The sequence below is a fragment of the Festucalex cinctus genome, chromosome 1, assembly GCF_051991245.1.
Source record: "Festucalex cinctus isolate MCC-2025b chromosome 1, RoL_Fcin_1.0, whole genome shotgun sequence".
Classification (NCBI taxonomy): Eukaryota; Metazoa; Chordata; class Actinopteri; order Syngnathiformes; family Syngnathidae; genus Festucalex; species Festucalex cinctus.
Genome location: NC_135411.1, coordinates 34,135,563 through 34,157,418, shown reverse-complemented (window position 1 = coordinate 34,157,418; position 21,856 = coordinate 34,135,563). Strand labels below are relative to the sequence as shown.

Genomic DNA, 21,856 nt, shown 5'->3' with positions numbered 1-21,856 from the left:
TAAGTGTTGCAGTTTTGTTTTTTAATTTTACATCTGAAGTCACAAAATGGGAGTCTGATGACTGTTTTTGTCAGACGTGTCTTCACGCTCTGTGCCGGAAGTTTCCCCCGTCGCCACGATACAGAAAGTGCTTTATCTCCGAGCTCATAAGACGGGTGAGCGTCTTCTCTCCTTTCATGTTACAATACGCTGTTTCCCGGATGCTGTTGTCAGGGTGACGCTCATCTTCAGGTGGAGTCAGCAGGGTGTGAACCTCTGGATGAGCTCTATGATGCTCTGGCAGAGGTAGTGGCGGCCCAAGATGTGACAGAGGGATACCGAACTTACTTACTGGTACCCAAGTCATCCCACACACACACACTGACATCATACAGAACCTGCTAAATGGTATCAAACTCACAATACACAAATTCACATCATGAAGGATAAAGAACCAACATGAGGGTACTAAACTCGCTATACACAATCATTAAAATCACAATGGATAAAGAACCTACTTCATGGTACCACATTTCTCCCATTCCACACTCAATGACATCAAAAAACTTTTTACCATTAGGCCTACCAAACATACCCACACACACTCACTTGGGTCCATGCTGTCCTTTAGCCGCGCGGGGACGGCGTCAGCTTATTGGAGAATGTGGCATTAATCTCCGAAGGAACGACGGGTCTGGTGACGTGGGAGGCGGCCCTCTACCTGGCCGAGTGGGCTTTGGACCACCCACAGACCTTTGCTGGAAGGTATCGTAATCCAGAGAAAAATTGCCACTAGACTTGATGAACAAGAAATTATCCTTTGCAGGAAAGTTCTGGAGCTGGGCAGCGGTGCGGGACTGACCGGCGTTGTCGTGTGTCACTCGTGTGGGCCTTCCTCATACATCTTCAGTGATTGCCACCAAAGTGTCCTTCAAAGACTTAGAGACAACTTGAGCATCAACGGACTCCTCAACAACAAAACAAAAACCACCAGGACTGAAGTCAGTGTGCAAGAGCTGGACTGGACAGACATGACCGAGGAACGCTTGAAGGAATTCAGCGTAGAGGTGGTCATAGCAGCAGGTTCGACCTTTCACAATACTGCAAGACTAACGGATTGGAAAAGGCAGAATAGGCGTATAGATAAAATTGTTGGTCACTGAAAAATTGTGGGGAGGGGGGATACCAACAATTTTGTCCATGTATGTATGTTCTGTGCCGAGTATGGTGTTCCCTCTGTATGTGTTGCAGATGTGGTGTACGATCCTGATGTGGTTGTGGTTCTGGTCCAGTTTCTCTCCAAGATCCTGAAGTGCAGTCGCGGTCGGGTTCCCGCTGAGGTTCTCATTTGCTCCACCGTGAGGAACCCGCACACGTACGCTGGCTTCAAGCACAGTCTAAGTAAGGAGATGAAGTCTCTCACACTGATTGGCCAATCATGTCCAAGAGGCGGAGTTTAACAAGGTTTCATTGACAGGTGATGCTGGGATTGGCCACCGGGTGATGAGTGGAGCTGTGAATCATGTCTTTGAGTACAACAGAGAGTCTGAAATAGAGCTTGTTCAATTGTATGCGTGTCAATAAAGTTGTTTTTTTTATTATTTACAAAAGTGTCTACTTTATCGAATGTTCAGTAACAATTCAACACAGCCACAGTTTGGTTACAGCTTCTGTAAGGTCACCTAGAAGAAGAAGATGAAGCTGAGGAAGACAAGAGCGGGAGGATGTGTTTGTCCCAGTTGTCATCCCAGCGCTGCCCCCTGCTGGTGCGGAGGTTGTTCCTGAAAACACCCAGTTTGCCATCACTGCTGGGGAAGTCTGACAGGAGACTCTAGAAACACAAAGTTAAAAAATACTTTTGGATTATTTTATTGTATTTAATTGATTAATTAAGGTGTCACCTTGAGCTGCTGGGCCAGTTGAGGGCTGTCGGAGAAGATCAGACCGTTGTGCTCGTGCTTCACCAGCTCGTCTAGGCTGAAAGGGAACCAAGAGAATTGTTTTTTTTTCTTCTTTATTAAGAATAAATAAAAGGGCTTCTTCACTTTCTCCTAATGTTTTTTTTTTTATTACACTGTATGTTGCGGTGCCAAACTCACCACTGGTAGTGGACAGCGCAAACGGGCAAGCAGCATCCAAACATGTCCACCACCTTCATGGGCAGGTCCAAGCCGCTGGAAGACTTGTGCAGGCACACGCCGAGGTCAGCACAACCTGAAAATAAATGCAAATGAAGATAAAGAAAGGTTGTTTAGTGCTGGATGCATACCGACAATCAACAAATTTGTTGCCCTACTATCACTTTTACTTGTACCACTGCCACTACTATCACAATGACGACTATTTTTTTTAATCCATTCCCAACTTATTCATGTTTTATTCCTAGGTTGTTGTTTTTTTCTCACGGCAACTACAATGAATGTCTTTTTTCCACGTATTTTCCCTATTTGCGGTTGGCTCGACCCCTACTCCACGTGAAAAAAATATTTTGCATGCTTAACTCTTTTACTGCCACACGTTATCAAAGAAAAACTTTGATATGACAGAGGCTGTGATCATTGACAAAAATAGATACAATGCTTCCATCTGCTGGCAATAGTTTAGAGTGTTTTAGATTCCACAACCCATTGACCAGGCAGCGCTGCACTTAGACGTTGACCTGAGAATAAAAACAAAAAAAACAAAATTGACGTTATTTAACGTTTATGGCAATATACGTCGTGATTTTACTGATCGTTATTAAACGTTTTTGGCGGTCAAAGAGTTAAAAAACAATGCCAACACAATAACAAAGTGTATATGGCATGCAGGTATTATTGCTGTCCACCCTCATGTTCTACAATACCCGGTAGTAGTACTGTGACTTTTTGAGTGTGTGGCGATTAAAAGGCGGGGCCTGGACTGGTGAGTGACGTGTGTGTCAGCAAATGCTGGCTGTTGTTCACTCCGGTTAGCAATTGACTGTTAATTTGTTACCCGTTAGCCAGTCTGCATGTTTAGTAACTAGCTAGCAGTTGTGAGCAACATTTTTGCCACCATCACTACTAAGATGCTGAAAACTGCTATGTGTGTTTCAATCTGACCTAATAAAACAGGATAGTCTTCCGCTTCCAGCCATGGTGTGCAGATCTTCACGTGCTTCAAACGTAGACCGTCGATCACCTTCATGTAGCGCTCCTTCTGAGGACCTTTCCCTTCATGCACACCAAAAAACGGACAAGTCAATCACCGCTCGCCATCAAACATCAACCTCAATCGTACCTGTGATGACACAGATTAGCGGCGGCAGAGCCTCTCCCGCTGAGATGAAATCTTCATATTCTGTCAGGAACAAGGACAAACTCAAACGCTTGACCTGATTGTGGTGTGCCACAGAAGAAGAGCTGTTGCAGTACCTTGAAGAGCCTGCAGGAGGATGGAGAAGTCTTCATCCTCTGTGGAAGGAAAGCATTGTGATGAACAGAAGACAAGACATTGCATCGAGCTATATACTGTTTCATCTATTCCTACACGAGAATAATTTGTCAGCACCTGTCCAGCTGGTACTGCTGATGAGGAGGGCGGGACGATCGAGCCTCAAGGTTATTGAGGCCTGATCGCCTCGGCCCGTGTCCTTGTCAAAATCTCGCACACAGAAAACGGTCTTCTCCACCCCAGCCATGACTTCATCATCACTGCTGGAATGAAAACGAGAGGAAAAGAAAAAAAATATTGGTGAAGCAACATGTGGCTCATTTACCTAGGATGCTCCAAAACAACGTTAGTTAGAATTGTAGAGCTTGCCTGCTGTGCCGAAAGGCAGGAAGCGTGTGCAAAAGCCTCACAAAAAGTTTGTGCCGTGTCTCCAGTGGCGTCTCTTTGAAGATGGCCGCCGGTCGGTCATACAGAGTGGTCGCCCTGCAGAAAACAAAGTCACAACTCAGAAAACCTTTTATCTATTTCTAAAAAAAAAGTTCCCATGAGTGATCTGCTCTTGATTTTGAGCAATTGTGATGTAAGCTACACACGACACTGTCTGAAACACTATCATGCAGAGAACATCCACATCCCCCCACAGGTGCAATGACAATTCTCTCAAGTCCAAGCCAAAAGGTAAGCAGAGCTGTGTTGAGTTCTTTTGGAAGCGCATAAGTGTCACAAACACATAGTAAAGTATCTAATCTGCTGCTTATATGAGTTCAAATACTTTTAGTGTCTTTACGGAAACCCAACTTTCTCCCACACTCTCTCATTTTTAGTTCATTCCACCAATTCCACTCCTGATCTCCCTGGCAATGAAATCAAGACTAGCCATTGGCCCAGCAGAATGTGGAGGCGGGGTGAGCAGTGGCTCACTTGCATGAGACAGGTCTGCTCCACAGGCTAATTTCAGAAATAGTATGTGTAAATTGTGTTTTAAAGAGTGACAAACACACATATCAGACTAACTTTTAAATAGTTAGCATTAGGGGTGTTAAAAAAAAAATCGATTCGGCGATATATCGCGATACTACATCGCGCGATTCTCGAATCGATTCAATAATCGGCAGAATCGATTTTTTTTTATTTTTTATTTTTTTATTTTTTTTTTATTTTTATTTTTTTTTAGGATTCACACCTTGAGCATGGAAGAATGTTATATGAACGATGATTAAGCCTTAATATTTTTATTTTAATGCTGTTCAAATGTGAAACAGATTGCAAACTGTTTGTGTACAGTGGCTCACGGTTATAAGCCTCAAGTTTTAGATAAATATATTCATACAAATCTTACAGTGTACATGTACAAATTTACTGATAGTATTTTCTAAATTTGAATGGAAAAAAATCGCAACAATCGACTTATAAATTCGTATCGGGATTAATCGGTATCGAATCGTGACCATTCGTATCGGGATTAATCGGTATCGAATCGAATCGTGACCTGTGAATCGTGATACGAATCGAATCGTCAGGTACTAGGCAATTCACACCCCTAGTTAGCATGTTGATATACACACTAAGAGTCATTGGTGTCAAATCCTACTTGATGCCCCAGTTCCTGTGCAGATCTTCCTTCATGGCATTGGTCACGCACAAGTGCTGAGACGCCAGAGGGCCAAACACATGCTCGTACCTGCAGGAAGAAAACAAAAAAAGCTTTATGCGGTGACTGAGCAGAGGAAAAAAATCCGTCACTAAGCTAAAATAAATTGTTGCTTCCACGCTGCAGAGAAAAAAATTAAACTGAGCATTTTTATACGCATCCCCGCTGCAAGGTTGAGCATTTTGTTGTTTTAATATTCATTGTTTTAAAGTCCTCTCATTTTCTGTGTTAGTTTTATAGAAAACTGGCACTGACCACTTTGCCAAGCGTACGAGCGGGTGCGTGTGGCCGTGGCTGAGCGCCATGATGGTGTAGCCGTAGTTGTGCCAGTCGATGATCAGGCGGCCGCCGCGCAGGACACACGCCAACCATGCCGACGCCATGCCCGGCAAACCTGGAGGATTCTGGGAAAAGAAACAAACACTGGAGGTCACTTTGGAAATTTACAATTGTGATTGGCTGTCGGGAGTCATGTGACGCACCTGCATGAGTATGTGAGCGTGTGGTTTCAGCATCAGTAGCACCGCGAGAACCTGCGCGAATTGAATGGTGACTTTGGTCACATAGGTCAAAATCTTCGGGCCACCTGAAAGTTTTTGAAATAGTATTTTAAAAAAATACATAAAAAAAAAGAGAAAGCGTGAGACAGAGACAGAGAGAGACAGAAAGACCAAAACTTTTTCCACCGTTAATGTCACCTATAACTGCTACAACTCAAAGTGGGGAGGAAAGTAAAGAGGTGAAGTAAAAATAAACAACTGTGCTAATAATGTGGTTGCATAAGTGGAAACACCCTCGTATAACTGGGATATGGCTGTGTTCAGTATTAATCAGTCACGTCAAACTCAGCACACATCTACGACCACTGTCTCTGATTAACGCTGAATAAAGTTACAATACAATTTATAATTAAATAAATCGTTTACCTCTGACACCTTTGACTTCCACAATCGAGACGATTTCGATCCTATCGTCCCTCAACACGTCCCGGTGAGGTTTGCTGTCTAAAAGTACAAAATTGAAATGAACAAAAACCGCATTCATATTAACTGTGCATATATGCCTCTGTTTTACCTAAATAGCCGACAAGGGTGACTTCAAATTCATGTTTACTAAGCGACAGCGCGTGATATTGCATGCGGGGACTACGACCGATGTCCCCCAGAACCAGGACGCACACCCGCCGCTCGCTGCCGCTATCCCGGCGCCTCAACAACCAGCAAAGCGCGACCGGGAGGCCCACGACCGTCACAGACACCAGTGGCCACCATATGCCCGAACCGGCGCCGCAAAACGTCGCCAAGATTAGTGCAATCAACGCAAAAAGAATCGGAATGGAGAAAGTTCGGCTGGGAGCTGCCATGTTTGTTTGGGATATTTTGATGACGTGTGGACAGTGGTGGAGGCGGGGCTACCGATTTAAAGGGATCGCAGGGGTTTGGACGAAATCTCGAAATCTCTCCGGGAAAGATGCTGTTGATGTTTTGTTTTTGTTTACTATCTTGTGTTTTGCTGATTTATAAGATCAATGTTTATATTTTCACTACAAATCGGAATGATATATTTTCTCACTATATTTTGTCGTCTAAATCATTAATCTCATCAGATTATGATTTAATTTTTTTAAACAAAAATTAAAATAAGCAGATGCAGGTCTGTTTTCATGACGTCACCCGTGCCCTACGCCCCCTGCAGGCATTCGAGGACGCGTTCAGTTCACGTGTCCTCGGAGCAAGCTCCAAGCATGCGGACTTCGAGGCTGCGGCTGGCTGCCTTCGTGGCGCTGTTGACGGGGGCGTGCTGCTGCTGTTGTTCGCGGGCAGAGGTCATCGACGATGTGCTGGGGAGCCTCTCCAAGGGCGCCGCCTTCCTGGAGCGCCAGCACGAGCACATCAACCTGGACGGCGTGGTGGGCTTCCTCATGCTGCAGGGTGGGTGGGTGGCCGGGGCCGCGTACATGATTTGTGGCGCAGTGTCCGTTCAGCTGCAGACAGACAGCAGTTTTATGCTGCAATCACACTGGCTGGCTGACAAAAACACTTTTGAATTAGCCTCACGTCAAAGAAAGCGACAGCGTGGCCTTAAATAATATTGCAGATTTGGAAAATCAGTTGTTGTTTTTGTTATATTACAACTGTATTTCCCTTCCATAATATTGCATTGTTTTTTGTATAAGTGCAACTCTAATAAAAATAACATACAATTCTAGCATTTCCTGCAGATATAGCCTACATATGCTTTTAAAATCGATAACCCATTTTCTCGTACAAATTGTCACTTTTCCTTGTAAAAGGAGGGCTATTTCTGTAGATCAAGCTATTTTGTTGCAATGCTGTACTGCAATGTCAATAACAACTTCATTCTTTTAATGGAAATGTTTTCTGCTAATATTCTGACTTGAAACCTAGTAAAAATGGCATCTTTTTGACATAACTATACAGCTTTATTAGAAAAAATGTTGATACTTTCTGGCAATTCATAAAATATTATAACCTTTTTCTCTTATAGTGTAATTACAACCTTTTCTTGGTATTTTTCTGTGTGTTTCTTGTGTATTAGCTGAGCTGAAGGAGGCGGTGCGGACGTGGCCTCACTCGGACCCAATCAGCTGGGCTCAGAGGACGGTAGCTGTGGGTCTGGTCAAGCGTCTGGACCGCATCTTCGACAACGCCGTCGCCGCCCTGCGTCACAACGACCCCAAGTACTACCAAGGTAGCCATGTTCAAATTAGAATTCAACGTGAATTACACTTTTTTTTGTTGTTGCGAAATTACAGCTTTACCTTCTTAAAATGATGTTTTCTGGCAATATTACAATTTGTTTTCACATTCAACAAAAATGTAAATCTGTGCTCAGTGGGCAAGCAAAACTGAAGACTGTGGGTTGACAAGTTGAATATTGATAAGTGTGCAATTGTGATAGTCAAATTGTGGCTCGCTCTTGCGGTTTACCAATGAAATACTGAATTAAATAATCAGCGTGTGTGTCATGTTCCAGTGGTTTCAACTTTCCCTCCCTTCTAGTTGAGTGCATTTGTTTCATACAGTTCAGTTGTATTTAACTTTCAACCTAGAACCTAGAACCTTTTTAGGTTCCCCAGCTTGTCCTCATAGGAGAACCCTTTTTGGGTTCCTGTTATAACCATTTATGAAGGTTCCACCTGGAAACCTACAAAAGGGTTCTACAGAGAACATTACAGGTTATACCCAGACTTCTGTGAAAGGTTCCACCCAGAACCCTGTATGAGGTTCAACAAAGAACCCTTTAAGGGTTTCATCTAGCTCTCACACAGGGAGTTCCACTGAGAACCCTGTTTTGTTCCAGAACCTGAACAGCGAGTTCCACTGATAACCATTTTGTATTTCAAGGGTTTCATCTAGAACCTTTACAGAAAGTTCCACTGAGAATTCTTCTATTGCAAGGCTTCATCTAGAACCTTCACAGCGAGTTCCTCAAAGACTTGTTTATATTGCAGGGGTTTCATCTAGAATAACACAGTAAGTTATACTGAGAACTAGGGATGTTCGATACCACTTTTTTTCAGACCGATACCGATACTGATAATCAGACCCTCAGTACTCACCGATACCGATACTAACTGCCGATACCTGTAGTATGTTTTGACAAATAAAAAAAATCACTAAAAGATATTTTTAAACAAATATATTTCCTTTAATTTTGACAACAACAAAAAAAACAGCACAGTCACTCTTCAATAGTCTTAACGCTCAAAATAATACACAAAAATGCTCTTTTGGACACCAGTGTGAGAGGAATTTGAGGCAATGTGTGTGAAATGCCTTGCCCAAGGACTCCATGGAACAAATTGTAGAGAGTGGGATTTGAACAGCAGACCTTCTGGTTACTGCACAAACATCTCTACCCTCTGACCCACAGCCACCATTCACACACAGATCGAAATAGGTCAACTCCCCAATTTTCAAAAGTGAATAAATGCATTACAACGGCAGGAACAAAATATATAGAGTATATTGTGTTGCTACATTATATATTTGGATTGTATTCTTAGGTTAAGTGTTGTACATCACAAATTGGACATTTTCATACAAAAAAAGTTAGCTGTAGACAAATGCTGACAAAAAAAACAATGCTGACAAAAAACAAAACAAAAAGAGAGTGGGAATTGAACAGCAGCCCATCGCATTACTGAATAATCAGCTCTACCTCATAGGCCACAGAAACAAGCCTCCCACCACACGAAATAGAGACTTGGAAGAAGCTTAGAATTTCTGAGTGACTAGTTTTGAGTACATTCACCAGTTTATTAAAAAAAAAAAAAAAAAAGTTTACTCAAAGGGTGAGGTACAAAGCCACAACCTTCAGGTTCAGGGACAGCCAGTGTACCCAAATGAGCCATGTCCCTCCTGCTGTGTGTTAGTATATTGCTGGTGTCAGGTGGAATCCTTGTAACTCCAAGTTGGCCTCATTTTAGACACACCAGCAATGCAGTACAGTGATAAACATGATTGGTGTAGCTCAGTTGGTACGGTGATTGTCTCCCAACCTGAAGGTCATGAGTTCCTTCCTCAATGCTGGAGTAACTTTTTTTTTTTTTTTTTTTTTCTTAACTGGTAAAATTTACTCACTAATCTCGTAGTAGAATTTCCATAGAATTTCTGAGTGAATACTGAAACATGGCTAAACATTTGAAAATTTGATGGTAAAGATCCTCTAATACCCATGTTTTCAACAGCCCTTGAAGAACCCCTTCTTCCAAAAAGAGTTCTCTGTATTGAAACGGTTCTTACAGGAACCCTGAGCCTCAAAAGAACCCTTGAAGATTTATTTAGTTATCTATTTTCCAAAGAAGGGTTCCCCAGAAGCCCATAGTTCTGGAAAGAACCTTTGCCCTTCATGAAGAACCCTTTTGGAACCCTTACTTCTAAGCATGTACATTAATTCGGGAACAATTTTGAATTGGCAGTGTATTATGATTAGCTTTTCCCTATATTTAAGCACAATGTTAATGTTCAACGTGTACTTAATGTTACAGTGTCTGACAATAATATTAAGTAAACATTTTAGGAGTAAAACCTGTGCCTCATTTTGTGATGAACACTTGGTCCAGTGGTCCTACTTTGCAACTTTATTTTAATGTTGGGAAATGGACAGCTAAATACTTTTGAGGTGTTATTGGTGTACAAAGTAGGAGAACTATTGGTGAGCAAGATAAAACCCAAGTTCTTCAAATAAGTTGCTCCAGGTGAGGCTTGAACTCACAACCTCGGCATGACTTCTCCGCTTACTGTCTTATAAGTACCGTGCGCTAACCGATTACGCCACTGGAGCATGAGGACTCCTGGATGTCATCTGGCTCTGAAGCTAAGGGTAAGGTGAGGGGTTTGGATCTAACCCACAAAGATTGAATCAACATGTATTATACAGGAGTTAGTGTAGCACAGGTTCACTCTATTGTGCATGTTCTGTGATAATTCACAAATTACACCTGCACTGTCCCGACTTGCAGAGTTCGAGCCTATTCTGTCGTGGACATTCTGGCAGGTCCCCCAGGAGCGCAGCAGCACCGACGCCAGCTTGGTGTACGCTGCCACCACCACCAGCGAGTGCTACGATGAGCAGCTCAGCGACAAGTGCCTCACGCTGCTCCTCGGAACCTGGTGGGGAAAGTCAAATAAAAAAAAACAAAAAACAAAAAAACATTGACAATAATATGTTCTATGTAGCCCCACTAGTCTAAACATGCTGTTGTGATTAATAATATGTTGAAGAATATGAGTTAAGCACCAAAACCCACTAGTTTTTATGCTTCTCAAAGGCGGCCATTTTGCCACTTACTATCAACTGAAAATAACTTCACAGTTACTTGTATAACAACCAATCACAGCTCAGCTTCAGAAAACAGGGGAACCATGATTGTTGTTAACTGAGCAACTGTGATGTCATTTTTATTTGCAGTAAGTGGCATAATCCCCTCAGATGGATAAAAACAAGCGGATTTTGCCACTTAAACCCATATTTCCCAAACGCAATTATTAATCACAATGCAGTGTTTAGACTAGTGGGTGCATGTACAACTTAAAAAATATTATCAGAAAATTACAAATATTACAAATGTATTCACAAAACAATACTTTATTTATTGTAGGAAACAAAAGGGGACGCCGTGCATTGTGACCAAGCCCTGCCGCGACACCATGACCCAATTTGGTTGTCCGCACTACTCGTTGTCACACCAGTTGCTGTACTTCATGATAGGGAAGATGGTGAGGAATGCGAGCCGACGGGAAATTTCACGTTGTTGAGGCAAACATGCGGTTTGCGTGTACACGCGACAGAAAGGATGCTCAAACCTGCTGAAGGGCGACACGCGACCTTCCCGCGCTAATATGACGGAGCGCAGCTACCAGAAGATCTTCTGCTCCAACATGATGAAAACCAACCAGGACATCGTCGCCACCGGGCTCAGCCAGCAGACGGCAGACATCTTCATCGAGAATAGTCAGTGAAAAGTTTTCTCGCGTTAAGAAAAATATGGACATCTATTTTGTGATGCAGCTATTTATTGGCCAGTCAATGAATCAGTCAGATGAACAGAAGTAGGCTAGACAGCATCAGTGAACTTTGACCCCCAAATTAGCCCAAAAAAAACCCCTGCTGTTTGCATGTTGTCTCACAGTCCTCATCTGCGGACTGGCCGGCTTCTCTGATTTCTACAAGGCCGAATGGCTGCAGCACATCTTGCGGCTGCAGGACGCCGAGCTCGGCTGCTTCGGGCGCGACCGTAAGTCTAGAAATCATAGTGGCCCTCATAAAGCGGCAGCTGTTGAAGATGTGGTATGCATGCATGTGAGCGGTTTTCTGCTGTTGTGGTCAGGGAGCATCATCTCGCAGATGATCGGGGACGAGCTGTTGGAGCAACTGCAGCCTCATCACCGCGTCAAGAGGAGGGAGAAGATCCTTCCCGGTGGGTTCATTGTTAGTCACTGGCAGAGAAATATTAGTAGCAGGAGCCATGTGGCGACAACTATGCCTGTCAAATCACAGAAAATTGCAATTGATTGTCAATAAAGTTTTATTTAAAAACCAAAAAACAAAATGAACAACCCAACCAACACTGGCACCAGGTGAGTGTGAAGGGGTGACCAAGAACAAGTTCATAAAAAAGATGTTAAAACAAACAAACAAACAAAAAAACACCTTGGTCAAATATGAGAAAGCAGATACGGTCCGTAAAGTAAAAAAATAAAAAATAAAATAAAAAATAAAACTAAAAAAAAAGGGTAAAAAAACAACCAGTCAAAAAACAGTCACGAAGCAAACACACTTCCAAGTTATTAAAAAACAGTCCTTCCTGAATCAGTCTAAGAACAGAACCAAAGCCACGTTCAAAATCACAGCAAAAACAAGGGTTCAAAAAGCATGAGCAACTAGTCAAATAAGCCAACAACAACAAAAGCAGTTAAGAACCATGTCAAAAACAAGGGAATTGTGAACATCTTCTCAAGAACTAAATTGCAAGTTAACAATCAGTCCTGATCCAGTTAAAGAAGAGATGAGAACCACGTCAAAAACTATTAAGTCAAGAACCATACTGACTTTTTTTTTTTAAGTGGGTCTTGACTAGTGCCCGTTGTTCTTGACTTAGTTTTTGGTTTTCAATTAATCTTGTAGTTCCAGGTCTTAGCAGCTAGGTTCTTGATGTGGTTCTTATTCTTTTTTCTTGGCATAGTTATTGACCTGTTTATGACTGGTTCTTAACTTATTTCTTGTGTGTTCTTTAACATAGTTGTTGACTTCTTATTTTGACTGATTCTTGAGTTGTTTTTTTTACATACAGTAATTCTTGATTTGTTATTTACTATTTTTGACTGGTTCCTGACTTGTTTTGTGAACACACATCTTAACATTTGTCGACTTTTTGTGACTTCGTGCTGCCATCCATTGTATCCCATCCTCTCTCTTTGTTGTCTCAAGATGGCTGCTCCAGTCACATGACGGCAGTGGCGGTGGGTGCCCTGGGAGGATATTTAAACTTCTACCTGACGGAGCAGGACATAACCAAGAGGCCCCTTTCCTGATCCACCACTACACGGGACACCCAAAATGGAAACATTTTTTTCCTGCCTGGCTGCTTTTTCTTTGTTTGTTTTTTTAAATCTTGGGACTATAAGGATGACGACAGATATATTCGAGGGACATAAAGTCACTCATTAGAGCGTAGACCTCCACCAAGGCCTTTTTCATTGTTACAGCACCACAATATTGTATGTGTTCTTTGTGGACCGTCCTGCTAACAAACAAATGATATAAATAACAATCTATTTGGATGTACCAAGAGAAGCTGCCCGTGTTACATATATGTTGAGTATTATGTTTCATAAATGAAGTATTATACCGTATATATTTAAGTATTTAAGGCTTTTCATATTCATGAAGTATAAGTGTATGTAGAACGTAACACTCCATCCCAAATAAAAGGAAGTGGTCCACTTAAAGAGTTTGTGGTGTTGCCTTTGGCTGTGTCACAGTCAAACATTCCAGCTGGTGACTTTGTAGAAAAGAGCCTTGAGTAGCCGGGCCTCGTAGGTGACAGTGTTCTTGCCCATTTGGGCCCGAGACTCCTCCAGTGGCTGCTCGATCATGGCGGGCACCTCCCTGCCGTACTCTGAGACCACAAAAAAACATTTTGAATTGGTCCCAAGGGGGTTGCATTTGATATTTTGATGGTCAGTCAGGAAATAGTAATAAAAGTAATACAATACTTGGACACAAATTTCCAGCATATTGGTGATAAAGGAACAATGTCACCGTAACTAGATCTTGACTTGGATCTTCATTTGGTTCTTGACTAACTTTGCTCTGATTCTTGATTTTGTTTCTGACATGTTTCTTGACTAATTCCCGACATGCTTTTCTACTTTTACACAGTTCCTGACAAAAATAGGCTTAGCTAACATTAGCATGTTGTCACTGTTGTGCAGAAACATCCTACGTCCAAATTTGGTAAATTTGATATTTTGCTCACAAACCGATGCTATGGTTGAGTCCCTGTGTGGGTCTGTTATTTGTAGTTGTTGTTTGTTGTTGTTGTCATTATCATTATTAATACAAATGATCAACCATTATAAACTGTCAAAAAAGCTTGAGAGCAAATCTCCTAATTCCATTGGACTTCCACTGTGTGAGAAGTGTCTTAATTCCACCTCTTAATCCTGTGGGAGCCTCACAGCATTATGTCCCCTCAAGTTTGAAAATTGCAATCAATAAACATATTTGAAAAAAAAAAAAAAAAAAGATAGCTGAGCCTGTAATGTTATGCTGCAGAATTTAAATAACGTGATTTTTTTTGTTTTAATTCACTGAAAAATAAAATTTTGGGAGCTATGAAGATTCTGCCCGACAGTGACGGTGTCTATCCAAATCTGATCCACACTGAATAGAGCTAAGTAAGTACTAAGCAATGTGTGTGTGTGTGCATCTGAGCATCACCTTCACAGTTCTCCAAGAACTGAATGCACTCTTGGACCACCACCCACTTCAACGTGATGATGTGCTTGGACATATTCTCCAGCAGGGACAGGAAACAGCGCTTAGCGTAGAACCACGTGTCCGTCCCCAACTACACAACACCCACACACAAACACACACAGTCAGAGGCTTCAAGTGCAAAGCTGGCCTAAATCTGTTAATAAAGAGCAATTACCTTCTTGTTGTAAGGCTCCAAACTCTTAATGACGCGAGAGATGCCAAAATCGTAGTTGCCCTTGGTGCAGTATAATGTGCTGAAAAAAGAAAAGAAAAGAAAAACATACTGTAAATGTACACGAAAATATAGTTTCTTAGGATTGTTGAGAAATGTAAATCTCACCCGATGACCAGGTTGACGATGCACAGGTGGAAGACTTTTTTGTCGGGGTCGTCGTATGAAGTCTGCTCCTCCTCCTCCTCGATCTTCCTCATCAGCTCCTCAGCCTAGAAGATATTATTGTTAAATAGTCACACTATTCAGTCAATTGCCGAATGTGAAGACTCATACTACTTAAGTTACCTCTTCATTCTGGCTGATCATGATGTAGGACACACACAAGTTGGCCAGGACCACAGCGCTCACGTTCAAGATCTAGATCAACAAACACATCTTTATATATCATTAGCCAAGTTATAGGAATATCTGCAGTATATTTGGACTTTCAAACCACATTTTAGACATCACAAATAGATTCTTCAGGAGTTTAAAGCGGTTGTGTATCTAGACTCTTATATCTTGCTCATGTTTTTTTATTATGACATTTAGATTTTTACTTAAATCATCTCTAATTCTTTTAAACTGGAAATGAACTAAAGCGAGCTCTGAACTAACCACTTCATTTGAAAACTTTTCCCACATGTTGATAATGACAAATTTCCTCAATTTGACAGTTGTTTGAAATGACACAAAGAGGAACTACAAATATGCATAACGATTCATTTTGACCACGTCCACAAAGCAGCACTGCAAACAAAGACACACAAAAAAAGAAAAGTTCCACACAGAAAACTGCAAAGTTGCTTTCTCTATTTTTACCGGCGGTTTGTACGTGCACAGGCAGTCCTGCACGCTACACTGCTCCACCTGCGCACAAAGGCCAACTGTCACCTGACCTCGTCACGCTTTTTAATAATAAGCTTAACGCACACGCGTCACCCGCCTGGTGGCTTGACTCACGTTGTTGTAGTGCTTCTTGACGATGGGCTCGTAGAAGCTGGTGGCCTCCTTGTGCTTGTTCTGCATGAAGAGCACGTGGGCCACGTTCAGCTTCCACGTGTCGTCCTCATTGCACACCTCCATGGACTTGTGGAAGATCTTCTCCACCATGGCAAAGTTCTCCCGGTTCCAGTAGATTTTGGCCTGGGCCATCAGGACCACGATGTACCTGAAGAACATGAGAAGGGTGGCTGGCCTCTTTTGATTGGATTAAGGGCATTATAATCCACAGTCGTGCGTGTTCTCACTTCTCCTGCATGTTGTCGTACTCCTGGAGGACTTTCTTCTGCCCATCATCGTCTCGAATCGTCTTGACCTCCTGCAGCTGCAAACATCAGCAAACACATCCAAGTAAGTCTCATTTATATGTCTACACAAAAAAGATGGGAAATAGGCTCATAATGTAATGGGACTCATTTTCAGCCCTGGAGTTTCAGGGCTCAGACCGGCCCACTTTAGTTCACATTTTAATGAACATACACAATTTTACAGTTTGTGTGTCAATGTAAAATAGGTGAGCATTCCCTCCAACGATATTCATATTGCATTTATTTGAACAAATATATGAACAAAAAACGGGCAAAAAAAGGACAAAAAGGAACCAATAAGCAAATATACATTAAATGGGATAAGACATTTTACACTTCACAAGACACACTTACCAAATTAAGTTAAACCAGCAAGATTAAGGCAGCTAACTCTATACTTCCTGTTAGTACCGGTACTCTTGTTTTGAAATGTGTTCTCGCCACTTCTGGTGCACACTAGTGAGCTGACTGACGCTAACTAGAAGAGAGCAATGTTAATTGTAGGAGGCTTTCCATCATTTTGTTGCTGTTACTAGTAACACTTGTGACTGTGTTTTGCCACTTTTATGTTCTATTTTTTTACAGACGAGGTTTAATATAGTTATATTGCTTATTGTTTCTGCGATTGGCTGGCAACCAGTCCAGGGTGTCCCCAGCCTACTGCCCAGAGCCAGCTGAGATGGGCGCCAGCTCCCCCCGCGACTTTGTGAGGAATAGGCCGTCAAGAAAATGGATGGATGGGGATGGATGTTTATTGTTTCTATTCGTGGATTAAAGTTTTGCTACTTTTGATATTCAATCATTGTAACTCAGTGACACACACAGTAACAAAGTCAGGTAGTCAGTCCTATATACATAATATAATGGCCTCTAAGTGTGATTAGAGTTACAGTTGATTGACAATGAGACAGTCGACATAAGATGATGTGGATACTCTTTACGGACTGATTTCAAAACAAATGTGTGAGCTCCTGCCTGCTGATTCGTGGCCCAACAAATAGGGTGGCCCACCGGGAATTGTCCTGCCCCTCCAGATTGCCCAGTCCGGGTCTGATAATGTGTAATGTTGGAGGGATTTCTTTGTTTCCTCTTGATTTACAAGGGTTAAATTGAATCCATGTATTGTATTTAGTTCCACATAGGGATGTTTGATACCACTTTTTTCCAGACAGATACCAGTACGAGTACTCAACTCGTGAGTAGTCACCGATACCAAGTTTTTGACCAAGTACTGATACCACAAATACTTTTGATACATAAATTTCCCCCCCAAAAAATAAAGACCTATATATCCCAATAAAGCATCTTTCCTTAAATGTGCATAAAATTAATGGAAATGTTCTTTTTGGAATGGAAATGAATGGAAATTTTGTTTTCCTGATCGTAAAACAGCCACAAGAGGACGGCCGATACCAGCATTGCCTTCCATTGCAAGTACCAATACCTTGAAATAAGGCCAGGTACGGGCCCACCTGGTATTGGTACTCGCCCATCGCAAGTTCCACATGAATGAAGAGCTCATAGATGTACCGGTAATTGAATTAGAGAGAAAAGCAAGAAGACAATCCTAAGCCTTCACCAGACGCTGAACCTGCTGCAGACTCCGGGCTTGAGAACATTATGTTTGAACTTTTGAACAAATATTTGCGATATTTTATGTAATTGTTATGTGCGCTAATACATTGAGGATAGCGAATCTGGCGGTGACTTCTTGGCTCCTTTGATTTAGAAGAATGGCTTAATATCGACAAAATGGAAGCAGGGAAGGTGTTTTAATGGGGCACGATGGAATAAAAAAAAAGTAGGTAGACAACCTGCTTAGCCAGCTTGCGCAGCTTCTCCGTCATTTTGCCGATCATGTCATCAAACTTTCTGAATGCCTAAACACACAAAGACATGTTTTAATGATGTACCAATATCAATAATGACTAAATGCACCTGACTGTTATATTGTACCTCTTCTGGTGCTGTCTGGCAAGTCAACAAGGCATCAAGAAACTCATACTCATACTAAAAAAAAATAAGCAAAGCACACTTAAATTGCAGTGTGTGGACAATCTTCACGACAAACAGAACACAAAAACACACAAGTTAACTAGAGCTCACTGGAGAGAGCAATTTGTAGGTGAGGTGTGCGTTTTCAGCCAGGACGTCAGCTGCCAGATCAAAATACTGTCAAGAAACGAGAGCAAAATTACATTCGACGATACTTGAAAAGCAGAACTCCTGCGGCGCGGCGTAACTATTCAGTACCTCATGTTTGCAGTAGAGCAGCAGCAGGTTCCCGAAGGTGACGGGTGGGAAGGACGGCTGCTGAAGCAGGAAGGCCAACTTCTCAAAGCCTTGCGAGGGCGTGCTGTCCATGTTGACCAGGGCCTGATTGTGCAGAGTCACCGTGTCCAGCTCCTGTGCGCAACGGCAACACAACAGACATCACTCAAACATATTCACCTTTGTGCTCATTTGTGTGTTCAATATCTGTGTAATATTCAACCCATTGAAAAATTCTATACTATATTTGCATACATGCCCATGCATGACCAAGAGTAAAATGGACTTTTCAAATATATCATTCTGTAAATTATTAAATGGTAGTTTTTTTCTAGTATTATCCAAGTTACCAGTTATTAACAATTGTATTAAATTCATTGCATGACACATCATTAGTACAATTTACGTTGTTGCAGTCAGCATGCCTTTTGTAGCAAATGCCACTAGAGGACACTAGATGTTCTCCCAACAGGAGAATCGGGAAAGAGGACAGTTAGAGCTGACAGACACACCCAATGAATACACACACTGACACACACATGGCTACCTCCTCTGTTCTCGGCGGCATGTCCGTCAAAGCCTCCTGAGCTCCTTTCACTGCAAATGAATATTTAAATAATCACTCCATCTTTTATTCACATTGCAATTACACAAAATGGAAGCGGATATTAAAATATTTTTGCATATTAAAAAGATGCAATAAAGCTGCTCCAAAGAGAAGTGAAAGGCTATTGTGGATGCAATATGGCTTCCAGCTGTCAATCAATGCTATAGGTTGCAATCTTTGTCTAGGTGTTTGATGATGTGCACTTTGATGCTCGCGGGTCTCTTACGGTTCTTCAGCTGGTACTCGATGGCCGCCTTGAGGTTGAAGGCCTCCACCAAGGCGGTCTGATGCAGCACCAGCGTGTTGCCCACGCTGCGCACGTCAATGCCCTCCGTCGTCAGGCCCACACTCAGCTCTGAGCACGGGGGAGACGCACAGGAACAGTTATCTTAACTTTTTAAGTGCTGAGTGGACATTTTTTTTTTCAAAGGAACTAATCATAATGTATGTGTTAAAAATATTGTCATTAACTCATTTGCTCCCAATAACGTGTACTTTTTTTTTTTTTACGTTTTAAGTGTCCTAAAGACGTATTTATAGTTTTTTTTGTTTTTTTAATGCTAGAGCATACAGAAGGCTTTGATGCAGCCTCTCAACTGCAAAGAACGGTTGCAGAAATGGTAGTTATTACACAAACGGCCAGCAGGTGGCAGCAGAGCAAATGAGATCAACCAGAGCCATGTAGAAAAAAAGCTAAATTACTTACAATTTTGAATAAATTTGTGAAAACTGATGAAACTTAGCTCTCTTGTAATGCTAATTGCTGCAAAACGGAAACAGATAGAAACATACTTTTTTTCCTGATGAAAAAAAGAGACTTTAATCTTTCTTTCGATAGCTTCCATGCTTTTATAGCAATAGAACACAATATTCTGTGGGCCTTGCAAAATCAGTCAAAATCCAGTAAAAAGCCGGGAGCGAACGGGATTGTTTCTGTGAAAATGGCTGGGAGTGAAAGAGTTAAGTAATGGTTAAAAAAAAAAAAAAAGTGAGATTTTTTTTTTTTTGTCACGTTACAAGAATAAAAGAGTATTTCTTTTCAAGGTAAAAGTTGCAATCCTTGCAATCTGACCCGGATGCTCCCGGATGCCTCGCTCAATGATCTCGCCGATGAATTTGAGGGCCAATGCATAGTTACTGCTCTTGTAGTAGCACAGAGCAATATTGTACGATAATGCTGGAACAGAGAACAAAAAAAAAAAAGGTTAATTAAGTAGTGATTTATGTTTTGAGTATGTTTGCGCGCTTACCAGGCACGTATCCCAGCACCTGCATGGCTGAGGTGAACTTCTTGCAGGCGTCCTCGTATTTGGCATCCTGGTAAAGCAGGCAGCCCGTGTTGTACACGTAGTCTGTGTCCTCCGGGGGAAGTTGCTCCACCAGAGACTGCACACACAAGCGTCGGTCAGCAATAGTATCTATGAGTTGCAAATATTGTCAGAAAGCAGTGAGGTTTAGGTTACCTTTACAGCAGAGTAATTCTCCTCAAAATATTTGATGGAGGCTTGCAGTTTGACCATCTGTGGAAAAGAAAAAAAACACTATGAAAGGGCAGCTGTGTTGTTGTTTTTTTCTCCAATTTGATGTGTTCATTGGACACCAAGTTTATCATTGTGAGGACAGTCGAAGAAGTGAGCAGACCTTAGTGTGGCTACTTGGAGTGTCCAGAGCGAAGGAGGCCTTGGTGGCCTCGGCGTAAGCGCCCGCCTTGTACAGGCTTTGGGCGTAGTACATCCGGTACTCCTCCACCTCGGGGTGCAGCTGTGTGAGTTGCTCGTAGCACTCGGCCGCGCTGCTGAAGTCCTGGATGTGGTAGTAGCAGAAGCCCAGCAGGGATAGTGCTGCCCGGGACTGGGGGAAAAAACACACACGCAGAAGTAATTTTCATAACTTTGAAGATTATTAAATAAATTTTCTATACTACTTGACCTCATTAGGTGTGCATGAGCCACAGCTGATCCCAGAAGACTTTTGCGCCAGAGACTGGGTACACCCTGGACTTCACCAACAATAACACCCACATTCACACCTATGCATAATTTAGAATCCACAATGTTCCTAACGTGCATGTTTTTGGAATATATGAGGAATTGGAAATAACCCACACAAGCGAGAGAACATGCAACCCCCACATGGGAAGGCTGGCGACCAGATTTGAACCACTCATAACTTTGAAACAAGCACACAAACCAGTTCAAGTCTAGTTTTTTGTATTTATTATTGCAATTTTAGTTTCATTTTCTATTCTAACATCAAAGACTTTCACTGGAGTGTACCATTTTTTTCTCTAATATTTGAATTTGCGGGGAAGATGATGAGACGTCCGTCTGATCAAACACTTACCCTAGGATGCTTTTGAAGTTGGCTGTTGAGGATGTGAATGGCCTCAACATACTGGCTGTCCTTAATCTACAAGAAAATCAACATTGTGTTAACTATCGAGGCTGCACATATAACAACATTTTTATTATTAAACGACATATTACACTTTGTAAAATTTCGTGTACTCGGGAGCAAGTTTAAGCTGACCGACATATAACACTTTGGAAAAATTTCGCGTATTCGTGAGGAAGTGTAGAAGTGTATCAATTCAATGTATTTATTTATTTATTTATTTATTTATTTTTAGCTGTTTGAACTAATGTAGTGTAGTGATGTCAAGATATCAAGCGAAGCTAAACACATACCGGAGTACTCCGTCACACAAGCTTCGTATTCTTACCAGTTTATAGATTGTAGCGGTGTACTCTCCGTCTTTAATCGTCATCATGATGCCAAACGCGTAGCTTGCAAAGCTCTAAATGAGCAAAAATCGGTTAAATTCGCGAAAAACAAGCAACGCTAACTAACCAGTTTGCTAGCAGCCGTAAACACTGAGCATAAGTGGATTTGTGTTACCT

The 21,856-nt window shown here is 41.9% G+C and overlaps 4 protein-coding genes and 1 non-coding gene across 9 annotated transcripts in view; 2 read left to right on the top strand and 3 right to left on the bottom strand.

Annotated features, from left to right (window-relative positions):
• The window catches only part of eef2kmt (eukaryotic elongation factor 2 lysine methyltransferase), a 2,429-nt gene extending 486 nt beyond the window's left edge, over positions 1 to 1,943 (top strand). Inside the window, exons 3-8 of one of the 2 annotated variants that reach the window (XM_077531439.1) lie at positions 75 to 155; positions 232 to 333; positions 611 to 744; positions 806 to 1,062; positions 1,231 to 1,380; positions 1,457 to 1,941. In XM_077531439.1, coding sequence (XP_077387565.1) covers positions 75 to 155; positions 232 to 333; positions 611 to 744; positions 806 to 1,062; positions 1,231 to 1,380; positions 1,457 to 1,563 — 831 coding nt within the window. In that variant the 3' untranslated portion in view covers positions 1,564 to 1,941. Of the gene's footprint in view, positions 1 to 74; positions 156 to 213; positions 334 to 610; positions 745 to 805; positions 1,063 to 1,230; positions 1,381 to 1,456 lie in introns of both variants that reach the window. The other variant, XM_077531449.1, reaches the window with a different exon arrangement.
• Positions 1 to 7,021, bottom strand: alg1 (ALG1 chitobiosyldiphosphodolichol beta-mannosyltransferase). Of its 3 annotated transcripts, none has more exons than XM_077531387.1 (13): positions 6,119 to 7,020; positions 5,971 to 6,048; positions 5,527 to 5,630; positions 5,300 to 5,448; positions 4,985 to 5,074; positions 3,763 to 3,876; positions 3,511 to 3,656; positions 3,375 to 3,413; positions 3,241 to 3,300; positions 3,063 to 3,173; positions 2,079 to 2,193; positions 1,881 to 1,956; positions 1 to 1,810 (listed from the first exon to the last, which is right to left on the bottom strand). In XM_077531387.1, exons 1-13 carry the CDS (start codon positions 6,405 to 6,407, stop codon positions 1,658 to 1,660), a joined length of 1,524 nt encoding a protein of 507 aa, XP_077387513.1. In that variant the 5' UTR covers positions 6,408 to 7,020; the 3' UTR covers positions 1 to 1,657. The 3 variants fall into 3 exon arrangements, with proteins under 3 accessions (XP_077387513.1, XP_077387523.1, XP_077387531.1); XM_077531397.1 differs by having other exon boundaries at positions 3,511 to 3,653; positions 6,119 to 7,019; XM_077531405.1 differs by having other exon boundaries at positions 1,700 to 1,834; positions 6,119 to 7,021.
• Positions 6,473 to 13,521, top strand: c1h16orf89 (chromosome 1 C16orf89 homolog). Of its 2 annotated transcripts, none has more exons than XM_077531427.1 (8): positions 6,473 to 6,953; positions 7,604 to 7,756; positions 10,533 to 10,683; positions 11,172 to 11,289; positions 11,362 to 11,524; positions 11,703 to 11,807; positions 11,901 to 11,990; positions 13,001 to 13,521. In XM_077531427.1, exons 1-8 carry the CDS (start codon positions 6,692 to 6,694, stop codon positions 13,102 to 13,104), a joined length of 1,146 nt encoding a protein of 381 aa, XP_077387553.1. In that variant the 5' UTR covers positions 6,473 to 6,691; the 3' UTR covers positions 13,105 to 13,521. The 2 variants fall into 2 exon arrangements, with proteins under 2 accessions (XP_077387553.1, XP_077387545.1); XM_077531419.1 differs by having other exon boundaries at positions 6,477 to 6,975.
• On the bottom strand, positions 10,261 to 10,354 carry trnai-uau (transfer RNA isoleucine (anticodon UAU)). Its single transcript has 2 exons — positions 10,317 to 10,354; positions 10,261 to 10,296 (listed from the first exon to the last, which is right to left on the bottom strand). It is a non-coding gene; the product is annotated as a tRNA-Ile (tRNA).
• ift70 (intraflagellar transport 70) lies at positions 12,081 to 21,856 on the bottom strand. The gene is made up of 19 exons (XM_077531333.1): positions 21,679 to 21,856; positions 21,300 to 21,365; positions 20,598 to 20,807; positions 20,420 to 20,476; positions 20,207 to 20,342; positions 20,029 to 20,133; positions 19,183 to 19,311; positions 18,897 to 18,946; positions 18,332 to 18,484; positions 18,185 to 18,250; positions 18,035 to 18,088; positions 17,893 to 17,958; positions 16,019 to 16,095; positions 15,732 to 15,939; positions 15,075 to 15,146; positions 14,895 to 14,998; positions 14,730 to 14,808; positions 14,516 to 14,645; positions 12,081 to 13,691 (listed from the first exon to the last, which is right to left on the bottom strand). The coding sequence occupies exons 1-19, from the start codon at positions 21,724 to 21,726 to the stop codon at positions 13,555 to 13,557; spliced, it is 1,947 nt and encodes a 648-aa protein (XP_077387459.1). The 5' UTR covers positions 21,727 to 21,856; the 3' UTR covers positions 12,081 to 13,554.

What these genes read in the sequence shown, in the direction of transcription:
- ift70 (XM_077531333.1), bottom strand. Translation starts at nt 21,726, where the DNA reads ATGATGACGATTAAAGACGGAGAGTACACCGCTACAATCTATAAACTG. An exon ending in AGAATTACTCTGCTGTAAAG is followed by an intron (nt 20,343 to 20,419) that starts GTAACCTAAACC and finishes TTGTGTGTGCAG; the next exon opens with TCTCTGGTGGAGCAACTTCC. An exon ending in CGAGTACCAGCTGAAGAACC is followed by an intron (nt 18,947 to 19,182) that starts GTAAGAGACCCG and finishes ATTCATTTGCAG; the next exon opens with TGAAAGGAGCTCAGGAGGCT.
- alg1 (XM_077531387.1), bottom strand. Translation starts at nt 6,407, where the DNA reads ATGGCAGCTCCCAGCCGAACTTTCTCCATTCCGATTCTTTTTGCGTTG. An exon ending in GCTAATCTGTGTCATCACAG is followed by an intron (nt 3,174 to 3,240) that starts GTACGATTGAGG and finishes GTGTGCATGAAG; the next exon opens with GGAAAGGTCCTCAGAAGGAG. An exon ending in TGCGCTGTCCACTACCAGTG is followed by an intron (nt 1,957 to 2,078) that starts GTGAGTTTGGCA and finishes GTTCCCTTTCAG; the next exon opens with CCTAGACGAGCTGGTGAAGC.
- c1h16orf89 (XM_077531419.1), top strand. Translation starts at nt 6,708, where the DNA reads ATGACGTCACCCGTGCCCTACGCCCCCTGCAGGCATTCGAGGACGCGT. An exon ending in GGGCTTCCTCATGCTGCAGG is followed by an intron (nt 6,976 to 7,603) that starts GTGGGTGGGTGG and finishes CTTGTGTATTAG; the next exon opens with CTGAGCTGAAGGAGGCGGTG. An exon ending in GAGGGAGAAGATCCTTCCCG is followed by an intron (nt 11,991 to 13,000) that starts GTGGGTTCATTG and finishes TGTTGTCTCAAG; the next exon opens with ATGGCTGCTCCAGTCACATG.